At 31.5% G+C, this 12,544-nt stretch overlaps 1 protein-coding gene across 1 annotated transcript in view; it reads left to right on the top strand.

Moving 5' to 3' along the window:
* LOC129221609 (protein phosphatase 1 regulatory subunit 21-like) overlaps positions 1-12,544 on the top strand; it is a 69,409-nt gene that overhangs the window by 4,560 nt on the left and 52,305 nt on the right. Inside the window, exons 2-4 of the mRNA XM_054856130.1 lie at positions 327-388; positions 2,801-2,869; positions 6,744-6,890. Of these exons, the coding sequence (XP_054712105.1) occupies positions 329-388; positions 2,801-2,869; positions 6,744-6,890 (276 nt within the window). The 5' untranslated portion in view covers positions 327-328. The remainder of the gene's footprint in view (positions 1-326; positions 389-2,800; positions 2,870-6,743; positions 6,891-12,544) is intronic.

Here is a 12,544-nt window from a genome sequence, read left to right as displayed (position 1 = left end):
TCACTAAAATCAGCGCCTTCTAATTTGTGTTTTTAAGGGAAGAACGTGGGGGGCGATAGGTGTAATTTAACTTCCGAAAGGGGCGATGGGCCAAAAAAAGGTTGGGAACCACTGACATAGAGGTTTCAGAAAGTAAGGTAACAAGCCCATGTAGCATTAAAAATTATTCAGAAATTACAAAAAGTATGAAAGTTATCATTTAAAATCCTTAGCTATTTAGGTTATGCGTAAAGTGATTTAAATAAAATGTTTATATAATATGAATTTTAATGGACTTAAATTTTTTATTGTTTCTGACCAATAATTAAAAATACATCTTTGTGCAGCCATGGAAGAAAATTCAGAAGTGGTTTCAAAATACCAGAAGTTAGCCTTAGAATACTCCAAAGTAAGTGGATATAGTGTAAAATGTATTTTATTTATATAAAGCAAGAAGGTGAACATTTTTTCTTTCATTTGTCGTAAAATAAGCTATGTGTTTAATTTATGATTCATCACATGTGCATAAAAAGCTTTATTTTATGACAATGTAACTATATTGTGTTGTTAAAATTGCTTCAATTGAAGCAAATATTGGCTTAAGCTGCAGTTTTTTAATAAATGATACCTTTAATACATAACTGCCTTAATATTTTCCCCATGCCTTTTTAGGAGAGCTCTGTAACCTGCCTCTTTAATGTTAATGTTCAATGCCCCTTTGAAGTTTTGACAAAACTTCATCACAAAGGAAAGGTTCTTTTGGCCTCAAACGTATATCCCTCATTTTCCATATGATTTCATTTGAATAAAAATCTGAATTTTCTATGTTATTACACAGTCTTGTAAACTAAATGTTTAAAAGATTCTTTGTAGTTGTTTAAAAAAATAATTACAGTAATAACTAAAATTACTATTGCAAAATACTTGGCTTTTTTATTCCTAGAGCATACTTTAAAGAGGAAAAAAATCCTTTTCTCGGGTGGCCTCCCCCCCCCCCTAAGAGCAAGGGTGCACCCCCTTCCTAACTATCACAAAGACCTCCCCCCTACCCAAAGCAAGAGCCCCCACCAAATGAAAATAATACCGCTCTAAACGATCCCTCCTAAAAATTTCAATGGAGCAGTCTGCGCCCAAAGTGGGCATCCCCCCATCCCCCTGCTTTTCTACAACAAAATCTCTCTTCAAAAGTGCCCTTTTAATCAAATTAAACTGCCCTTTAATCTGGAAGCACTTTGCCCACCTTTTTTTATCTTGTGTGACCATACTTCATTCAAACACCACACATGTTTGAAACAGAAGAGAGTATGCCATTTTTTCACCAAGAAATGATGTGAAAAATTATTTTCATATTTTTTAATGTCTTGTAAAAACATTTATGTAATGTTATTACAAAACATGATTTTTAATAGTAATAAAATGTAAATCTGTCTATTTGAAGGTTTGCTTTGCATATTACCCGAACTACTCAGCTTGCCCGAATTTTTGACTATCTGGATTGCCTTTGGTCCCATTTAGTCAAGAAAAACGAGGTTCAACTGTATATGCATATTTTAACATGTTAAATTCAGACTATTTACGCATATAAATGAATTGTGAGGACTGTACTGCGGTGCTAAGCATGGAAGTTATATCTGTACTTTTTATCAAAATGGAGTAATAGTTATCACCAGGTGGATCTTTGTGACATAATTTTCCTAAGTGCAATAATTTATGGTCATTTGGGAAGAGAAAACCTTTTTTTTTTTTAAATCTAAAAATGTGGTTTCTGAATCAAGGACATGCAGACGTAAAATTTTAAAAAGCCATATCTCATTTTGAGCACTGCTGCATGCACCACTTTTGTGCTTAGCTATGCAGTATAGGTAAAGCTCCTACATTTTTTTTGGTAGGAATTAATGCAGATTTATTAGAACTCAAACATGTAAATCGATCTCCATACTTTAACCAAATAAAACCTACATGTAATTCAACCTGTTACTTTCTGAAAAAATTCAAAAGCATTTTAATGTTTTTTTTTAAAACAAACATTTTTTTAAATAATGAAAATGAGTTTTGATGAACATGTGCATGAACAGATGTGTGGTTTTATACTCTTGTTTTCACGTTTGATTTTTATAAAAGGTTCATTTTCTAGGTTGTGAGTTTTGTTTATTGTTGCTTTTGTTTTGAATTAATCTCAGTAAAATTCTGACTTTTCAAATCTTGTCTTCCTGCACCTTCATTTCTTAACAAACTCATATCTCCACCTGATCAAAACTCATAAATCTGAAGTTTCCTGCACTTTTTTATAGTGATAGTCTTTATTCATAGTAAAATCATATAAAACTATGTCAGAATGTATTGGTATTTGCAGTATCTTTAGTATTCACTTGAGAAAGTTGGGCTGAAATTAGAAAAAAGTCCTTTTTTGTGTGTGTTTTAGAGCTTGGGGAAATTTGCTATAAGTGTTGACTGACCAACTTAAAATTTGACTAAATTATGATTTTTTTTCATCTACACAATATGAATCCAATGATTGAGATTCATTATTAAAAATAATTTATGGAAATATATATATATATATATATATATACTCTAAAATGTTATGTGCAGTTTGAATTGTCACAAAATGCAACAAATCTTACTTCATATTGCTTAGTTACTGAGAATTAAATTTTTACATCTTTATTATTTAATAGTTTAAGCTTAAGTTTTTCTTTAAATGGTATGGATTAATGTAATGAATATTTCACTTTAACTTTCTTTACATTTTCAGAAGATTATATCCAAACTTTTTTTCTTTTTTAAAGATCTAAGAACGTTTATTGTTTATGTCTCTTAGCTGAAAGCTCAGATATCGGTACTGAAGACTGCTGTTGCCGAAGAACAAGGAGCGGTTGCTGAGTTACATGTAATTATCTTTATGTTTTAAAAGTTCACTCAATACCTTCTTTAATTATGTTTCAAATGTCACTATAGCAGGGTTGATAAAAATTATTTTTTTTAATAAACAAATTGGATTTTTTTATTTAAATCAGTTTTTTTTTATTTAAACAGTGTTTTTGAAATTTGAATGTATTTAAGTAATATTTGATACTAACAAATTAAGCTGTTCAAGTTAGATGTCTAAATCCAATAATTATTGTCATATTTACAGTGAAATTCCGTTACAATGAATACCAATACTACAAAATTTCAACGAACTCCATTTTCAGTCCCAATATAACTGCCATTATATTATTTGAATTCCATTACAACGAAATTCCCGTTACAATGAACAAAATTTGCGGTCCCTTGAAGTTCGTTATAATGGGATTTCACTGTATAATAAAAATTAAAGATTATAATTTTAGCCACATCAGGCAACCATGAACTGCAGGTTTATAATTTTATGCAGAATAATAATAACTGGCATCCATGTCATGCATACACACACTCCTACATACACACACGTCTACACACAAACAAGTCCTTACACATATACACACTCTTAACCGCCCAGGAGGAGGGGCAGGCTTGGAAGGACATGAGCCATTTCTAGAAACAATAGCCTCCAATGAGTAGGGTCCTGTCGCAACTCGTGATTGCAAAAAACATAATTCGAATTCAAAGTGTTGGAATTCAAATTACATAAACACACACATATATATATGGGTCATTCCATGCGAAAAGAGCAAATCAGCTGTGGCTGACATGTCACAGATTTCAATGAAAATTTTTATTTAGGTAAATCATGCATATCTATGAGGGAATGCAAAGTATGGAAATTTGAAAACTGTTTGTTGCTTTGTTATTGAAATTAGAAGTTGATGCTTACGCTAAGCCTACATCTTCAGAGTTCATTGCAGTCAGTTTGTGACTCAATAACTCCATAAGTTATAAATGGTATACATAAAAAATAAATATTTCCACATTCTATAAACAAATCTCTATTGGGAAAGAGCAAAGTAAAATTTATTTGGATCTTTTTTTGAATCTGAGATATTAGCAAAGATTGAAATTTTGCCAATTTACTTCAGATTTCAAATCACTCTTCTAGCTCTTTTAATGAAAAAGTAACAGTAAAAATGATTCAGATTGAAAAACTATCTATAACTAACTATATGCTCTAATTTAGTAATTGTTTATAAATTTCTTGATGACGAAATAGGACTTTGAAAAACAAAAAATTTCCGAAATTTTCATTTTTTCCTCTATTTTAGATGTTTTTTATACATGAGGGAATGCTCTACATTTACTCAACTTTTTTTACGTTACATATTGAAGTGTCCTTTAGATGCTACTAAATTTTAATCATTGGAATCAGCGTATTTGTGTTAATAGAGTAACTTAAACTAATGTAAAATTTCATTAGTTACGGCTATTTATTGTAGGTTTAGCAAGACTTAACCATTTCTTTCATGCTTCATTTTCTCAAAAGTATGTTTATGAAGTACTTGCTGAAATGTTTCTCTTACTATTGTGAAGTATATAATAATCCAGTATGCATAATTAAATATCATTGTGCCACTGAAAGTTGAATTTTCCTCTCCATCTGTGGTATAGGAAAAATTACTCTAAAGTTTCTAGAAAACCTATCATGTCAGCATGACTGAAAGAATATACTGAGTTCAAAGATTAAGAAAGAGGACTATCTCGTTTAATTCTCAAGAGCATTTGAGATCAGGCTCTATGAGTTTGAGGAAATTTGTTTTATCCATGAATAAATTAGACGAAATACACCCATTTATTTCAACCGTCCTGCAGTGATGTTCTTTGAAACAAAAGGATTCCTTTAGTAACGAAACTCGTATATTTTAGTTATAGCTTTTTCTACAGAATAAAAATTGCCAGTTGAACAACATTTGCCACACAATGAATCTAATTTTCAATGGAAAGCAGATCATTTTTCTTTTTACTATCAATGGCAAAAATGCATATTAAGGCATATTGATAAAACTATCAAACTATTATCTGTCAGAACAAGTATGCATACGACATACAATAATTCACTTATAACTGCAAGATATTTTATCCTTCTGTCTGCTACAATTCTAAATAGTTTTTTTTTTTTTTTTTTGTCTCATGAATAAAACTTATCAATCTTGAAAGTTAGGCTCTATAACAATTTATTGAATACCCATAGCTGTGTTGGAGATATGAAATTATCATCATTTCAGCTCAATTAACAATTGAACGCCTAAATTCCTTGTCTCAGATTTATCTCAATCATCAGTGAAAGGAGCATATGTTTGAAGAGAGAGTTTAGAGGTCAGGCTAAATTCAACATCAATAATTTCATTTGTTTGTTACATATATGTAGCAACTATTAGTGGCTGGGTAATGTTTTTCTACACATTGATTTTATCCATCAATATCTTTTCAGATAAGTGATTTTCTTATTAAGTTAGTGAGCTCACATGGACTGTTACTATAGTACACATGACCTATTAAAGATGATGTCTGGAACTTCTTGAAATATATATATTAATAAAAGTACTATTAATGTTTTCAATTGGACTTTCCTACAGGAATTGAGCCCCAAATTTAGCCAAATCGAAACAACTTTTGTAGAGAGCAAAAGCAAAAAAGTCTTTTGATACATTTGTTGAAGTTATTATTATTATTGCTTATAAGATATAAATTTTATCAACTAATTTTTTTTTATAAATTTCACACTATGCTAGTACATTTTTTTTTTTCAAAAAATTTGTACTGAATGTTAGATATACTTGCTTTTGCATCATTTAGTTATTTATCTAGTTCTTTGAATTTTCGTAATTTCACATAAAACACAAAGAAAATGCTAATGTTCTGAATTTTTTTTAAAGCTTGGAAATCAAAAAACAATTTCAAATTTCTTCAAGCAAATAGTAGAAACACTGTTCTATGTTCGTGTAAAATTTGAAAGTTGTCGAAGGTTTCCCTCATTTAAATTTTTGGGCCTATGTGAAGGGGAAAATCGCCATTTTACAAAATGTCACTAAGTTCAAAACTGATTTTGAAGACAAAAGGAGTTGAAATACAACTTCAAAAGTAAGGTATTTCTTTTATGACATTTAGCATGTATTGGGTATTAATTTCAACCAAGTTAAATAAATTCCTCAAAGCTTGAAATTGAAAAATATAATGCTTAATTATGAAAAAAATAAAATATTTTCAGTTTTTAAAACACGGTTAAAAGTTAATTATAATAATTTTGAAAATTTTACTTATATCAGATGAATTGCCCTACTCCATAGATTACAACTATGTATAACTTTTATGTTTTGATTTAATAGTTAATGGAATACAAGCCTTCAAAAATGCAACATTTAGCATTTATGATAATGCTGTTCAATTTGGTCAACTTTCAATCACATATAACTATTAAAATAAAAAATATTTAGCCAAAATATTTTAGATATTTTTATTCAGGCATAAAAGGAACCTGTATACCAAATTTCATAAAAATATGTTACCATGCAACACCACTTTTTTGTGAATTTTGCTCATTTCGTATTAATATCTTTTTTTTTTTTGCTATAATCACTCTTTCTCATTTCAGTCATATTTGTTTGTTTATGGTTTTCTCTAATAAAAGTACTCTAAACTTCATACCCAGTAAAATTCTTTCTTCTGAATTTTCATTTTTTTTTTTAATCATGATTTAAATAATCAACTGATTGAAATCACAATTTAAATTTCTCAATCCTACACTATAGTAGACTTCTTCTTAAATACTACCATAGTTCTGTTTTGTTTTTTTAATAACTTTGTAGGTTCTAATTGAATATTTCTTGATAACTGCTGCTTATTGCATTTAGGAAACAGTGAAAAAGAAAGATCAGTTTATAAGAAAATTAGAACAGGAAGTTGAATGCTTAAATTTTAGAAATTTACAGCTAACCAAAAGAGTATCGGTCCTTCAGAATGATTTGGAGGGAGTTGAGTTTCATTCAAAACATTCAAAGGTAATGTATCCTCCAAGAGTATATTTGTGTGTTATTTTTCTAAATAAATCGAAAGTTTATGTATTATTCATCTAAGTCTGAAATTCTTTTGAAAATGCTTGGTATCTTTAGGATTAAGAAAGTTATTGTGGAGCATGAAGAGAACAAATTTCAAACCGGGAATTGTTGTTTTCATTACTGCAAGCTTATTTTATTTTTGACAGAGTTTCCACCTGCTTTTATGAAACGAATTCTTGACTATTTGACCCTGGTATTTCAATTGCTGAATGAAGAGGATCGGTTATTTTGGAAAGTTACAGAACATGGTTTTTGATTCGTAACATGGAACATTATAACAGACCACATTGATCAGCTTTAGGATCTTAAATGGACTGTGAGTCATAGGTTGGGCATCACTGGTTTATTTCAAGGAAGCAGAATCACCGATCTCCTGGTGCATGTTTACTTTCTGTATTAGTAGATTAAAAGTTTTGAAAACTTGCTTGCAGAAGCTCTTAAACATCACAAAACACACTTTGTTAGCGAGTGGTACAACTGCAACGAGTGTTCGATTATCACCAGGCCCAGATCTATAAATTTTGTGCCCCCTACAAAAAATCAGAAGGCCCCCTAATCGCCCACTAGATTGCTCTACCTCATCCCCCTCCCCTTTTTTTGTGTGTGTTTTCAATATTTCTACTCAAATTTTGAATTAATTTGTATCAATGTATTATTTATTTGTTACTGTTACGGCTTTTAAGTTTTTAAATTACAGTCGACTCTCGATATCTCGAATTCGCTGAACTTGAATTTCCGCTTATGTCGAAGTTTTTGGATATTCCCAAACTTCTGCTAATGTTCTTAATGGGATTTTTTTTCGTTAACTCGAAGTTCACTCCGCTTATCTCGAAGTTTGAGACAGACATCTCTTAACATTTATTGTCCTGATTATCAGTAGCAAAACCAACTTGACCGTAAAATGACGGAGAAAATTCTGCTATTTTCACCACCTGCTCCCTTTTGTTAGGGCTTTGAAGACGGGGGCGTAATTGACAGGTCGCCACCTCTTTTGACGAGAGAAAGAGCTAAAATGCACTCGTTCACGCGTTGCTTGTTCACGCTTCGATAAGTTCTTTTCAGTGGCTCTGTTAGAACGAGTACAAAAGGGAGATAGACCAGACGTTGATAAGGGATTAGCAAGAAAGAGAGCACGTGTAATACCCCCTGGGTGAGGGCTAAACCAGTTAGTGACCCACCAATTGAACTTGGAACTGCTCACTTGAAGCTTCGCTGATCTCAGCTTTTTAGCACTCATAGCATTTAGTAAATGATTGCATGCTCAGCGTTTTGAAAAATGAGTAAGAGAAAGCTAAAAATTTTAACTATTGAAGAAAAGGTCGATTTAATTAAAGATGTAGAGAATAATCCTACCGTTAAGAAAAAGGACTTGGCCCTGAAATATGGCATACCGCCGAATACATTATCGACAATAATGTCGAACAAAGAAAAAATATTAGAACATTACGAAACAAAGGGCGGTTCTGCAAATCTTAATCGTAAAAAAATCAAGGAGTGCACATACACCGACATTGAAACGGCACTCTTGAAATGGTTTAAGAATTATGAGCATAAGCGGACTGAAATCCCTGTGAGTGGAATTCTCCTTCGTGAAAAAGCACTTGATTTTGGCAAACTCCTTGGACACATGGACTTTGTAGCAAGCAGTGGATGGCTCGAGAGGTTTAAAGCTCGTCATAACATAGTTTTTCGGAATTTACATGGAGAAGCTAAAGACGTCCCGGAAAGTCTTTGTGAAGAATGGAGAATAAGACTTCCCACCCTACTGTTTGGTTACAAAGCATCAGACGTCTTTAATATTGATGAAACCGGATTATTCTACAAATGTGTTCCCCAAAAAACTTTAATGTTCAAAGGAGAGTCCTGCGCTGGAGGAAAAATGAGCAAAGATCGCTTAACTGTTCTTGTTGGTGCCAATGCTGATGGATCAGAAAAATTACCCCTCTTAGTTATTGGTAAATCGAAAAACCCACGTTGCTTTAAAAACGTCAAATCTTTGCCAGTAAATTACAAAAGCAATAAGAAATCCTGGATGACCAGCGAGCTGTTTGAAGAATACGTGAGAAAACTTGATTTGAGTTTTCATAAAAAATCTCGAGAAGTTTTGCTGTTTGTGGACAATTGTCCAGCACATCCAAAGTTAAAAAATTTAAAGTCAATTAAGCTTGAATTCTTCCCACCAAATACAACGGCAAAACTTCAGCCAGCTGATCAGGGAGTAATTCGTAATTTAAAAGTGCATTATAGGAAACGAGTAATTAGAAAGCTCATCAACGATATTGAAAATAATAAAGAGCATACAAGTTCCATATCGGTATTAGATGCTCTTCGAATGGTTTTTAGTGCCTGGCAAAATGATGTTTCCCAAGACACAATTGCTCATTGTTTTCAGAAATGCGGATTCTTTCCTTCAAGTGCTCCCAATATTGTTGATGAGGTTAACGAATGTTTGGACAACGAGTTCAGAGATGTGTTTCAAGAACAATCATTGGAACTTTCTGACTTCGTAAACGTTGACTCCGAGCTCATTACCTGCGATGAACTTTGCGATGAAGATATTATTGCAGAAGTAACAGCTAAAGAAGATGGTACGGACAATGAAGAGAAAATTGAAATTTCTGAACATAATGATTTGCCAACAAATGCAGATGTTAGTAATGCACTATCGATTATTCATCGTTCTATTGAAAGTCGGGAAAATGTTCCACAGGATATATTCAATGCCATGAGTAAAATTAATGATTTCATACATAGCAGAAATATTAATTCAAGAAAACAAGCAAGTATAAAGCAATATTTATTAAATGTGAAGTAAGAAATACATTTTTTTATTAGTAATATTATTTTTGCTTATGTTCTTCAAGTTTTACACACTTTTGTATTTTTTTTTGGGGGGGGGGGAAACTAATACAAGTTTTCTCTCCTATCTGAGCATTTATGTGTGGTTTTGTTTAATTACTTTTACAATTGTTTCAAAAGGGAAATAATAGTTTTCGGTATCTCGAACTTCGGCTATGTCGAATCTTTTTCTTGGTCCCTCATACTTCGAGATATCGAGAGTCGACTGTACTTGTTTAAACACTTCAGGTTGACACCATTGTGTGGATTTTTTATCCTAATCTTTGGAAACTCTTTTTATTTCTATGTAATGTCAGTAAGAAAAAAAGTCTCTCATAACTTTACATTGCCCCCCCCCCCCTCCTTGCTAGTGTTGAGTTTCAATTTTTCCACATTTTCACCAAACATTTCAGAAATATTTTTCCTGTTAAAGCTTTAGTATAGTTTTTAAATTTTATTTATTCATTTATTATTTTTTTTTTGAAAGGGGGGGGGGGTCTTTCGAGCAGTGGACCCCTTTGAAGCATGAGCTTGCACCACTGTGTCTGGGGGTACGTAGATTTGGGCCTGACTATCTCTGTACTGCATCATAGCAGTCCTTTTTTAATAGTTTATGATATTCACTCTTGATATCGGCTCCAAACAGAGCCAAAACCTCAGTATTCCACATTGCTCAACTATTCCATAATATCTTCCTTTCAAACATTTGAAGAAAAATGTTTCTGATTCAATATTAACAGTAGGGAGATGTTGGAATTAGTCTTTTTCTGTCGCATTGTTTTTCAATGGAGACCAAATAAGCAAGCTTGTACAGTAATGCTAATGTACGATAGATGACAAAAATGCAACAAAAGTGAAAATTTAAAAATTTGCAGTTACCGCCCTTTATCTGCCCATAACAGTATACGGTCGGACCTCCATATATCAAAGTAGCAAATTGCTGGGGGAAAATTCAACATGTAGAAACGATCTTATTTTATCACAAAACCCTACTAAATTAAAAGCTAATTTTCGTGTATGAAACCCAATTTTTAATTCATACGAGCATCGAATTAAATAAAGTTAATAATTAAAAAATTAAATGTGAAACATTTACTGAGCACTGTATTGTTTATAAAAAGAAACAACTGTAATGCTGTTTCATGTTTTTGAGTGAAAGTTTTCTGTAAGTTTCAGTATTTTTATTATGGTTGTCCAATTTCTCATAACAGCAGGCCCCTTTGCTTGCGAAAATATTTAATTTACCAGAAATGACATTTTTGCGCCTTTATATATCTTCATTCTTCGGCAATTCAACTCAATCCACAACAATAGGAAATTTTCGTTTTGACAATGTAATCGAGAGAAAAGTAAAAAGTCAATTTACTTAACTTGAATGATTTTCGTTGAAGCTAAAAAGATTAGGAATGATAATTTAACAGACAAAAGGGACAACTTGAAACTGATTTTACTGTACTTGCAAGTTTTGAAAAAAACTTCCAGAAAAAAAACTCCAAAACGACCTATCTACACAATGTTCAACCCCAGATTCCTTGTGAGTTTTGTAGCAGCCTTTTGTGAAAATAATTTTCTCCCCTAACCTGCATTTTTCATGAGACAAACAGTCTAAAGTAGAAAAAAAACTATGAATGTCGCAATAAACATTTTGATGTGTAGAGATTTTTTCGATATATAGAAACAATTTTTCTGTGTAATGGACTTAGAAATTTGCTGGGATTTCGATATATAGAAAATTTTGATATGTGGGAGTTTGATATATGGAGGCTTAACTGTATATATGGGTCATTCTTCAAAAAGTGTAACTTTTCTGTCACACGCCTTTTACAGTAAAAACTTTAAGGACTAATTCATTTAACAATAATTTTTAATTTCATCAAAAATGTATCTATTTAAACCTGCCAACAATTTTTTAAAAATGTTTTTAATTTTAGTACATTTTTGGTTCACAACAAGTGAATTCCTCCATTACCTAAACACAAAATGCCCTTCCTCATTAACACGTGGCAGTAATGACATCAAATTTTATTTTCCATGATACAAGGGAGCCGCTTTGTTTATTTTCAGCCATAGTTGAAGTTATGAGAATTTTGTCAAAAGCGAAAAGATAGATTTTATTTTAAAAACTTAGTATAGTTATTCTAACTTGACTTTCAGGGATGTAAACTAATGTAAAAAAAGAAGTGAACATGTTTTCATATGCTTAACATACGCAGATTGTAGCAATGAAGAAAAAAAAATTCCCTGAAAAATGCATCTATTAAGCCTGTATTAATGGAAAATTCCTCACCTCCGTGAATCTCCCCTCCGTGACGTACCTTATCAATGTCGTTATTTCTGAGGTGAAAATAAATGATGGAGGAGAAATCCATCAACTATAAGCATTCTACCAAAAATATAAATTGCCAGTATATCCTCAAATTTACTAAATACTGTTTTTAACATACATTTGAAACTACTAATTAAGTCGTACTTTAATTAAGAGAGCTTAATATTATGTTCCCACTATTCATTAAAATAGCTGATTGTTATCACAATTAACAAAATTACTACTTTGATATTAAATTGGCCTCAATTTTTAAATATTAAAAAATTTGTTCTTTTTTTTTTATTTCCTTGAACGAGACTTTTTTTTATATTATTTTCATTTATGAATAAAGTAATTGGAAGTTAGCTGAGCCCTTGTTTAGGTTACTTCTAGTAGGTAACACTTTTATGTAAGAATGAAAGAAAGAGGAAAACAAACGGTTTCGAAATTGAAA

The sequence above is a fragment of the Uloborus diversus genome, chromosome 4, assembly GCF_026930045.1.
Source record: "Uloborus diversus isolate 005 chromosome 4, Udiv.v.3.1, whole genome shotgun sequence".
NCBI lineage: Eukaryota > Metazoa > Arthropoda > Arachnida > Araneae > Uloboridae > Uloborus > Uloborus diversus.
Note: the sequence above shows the minus strand (reverse complement) of the source record. Positions and strands in the feature narration are given on the sequence as shown.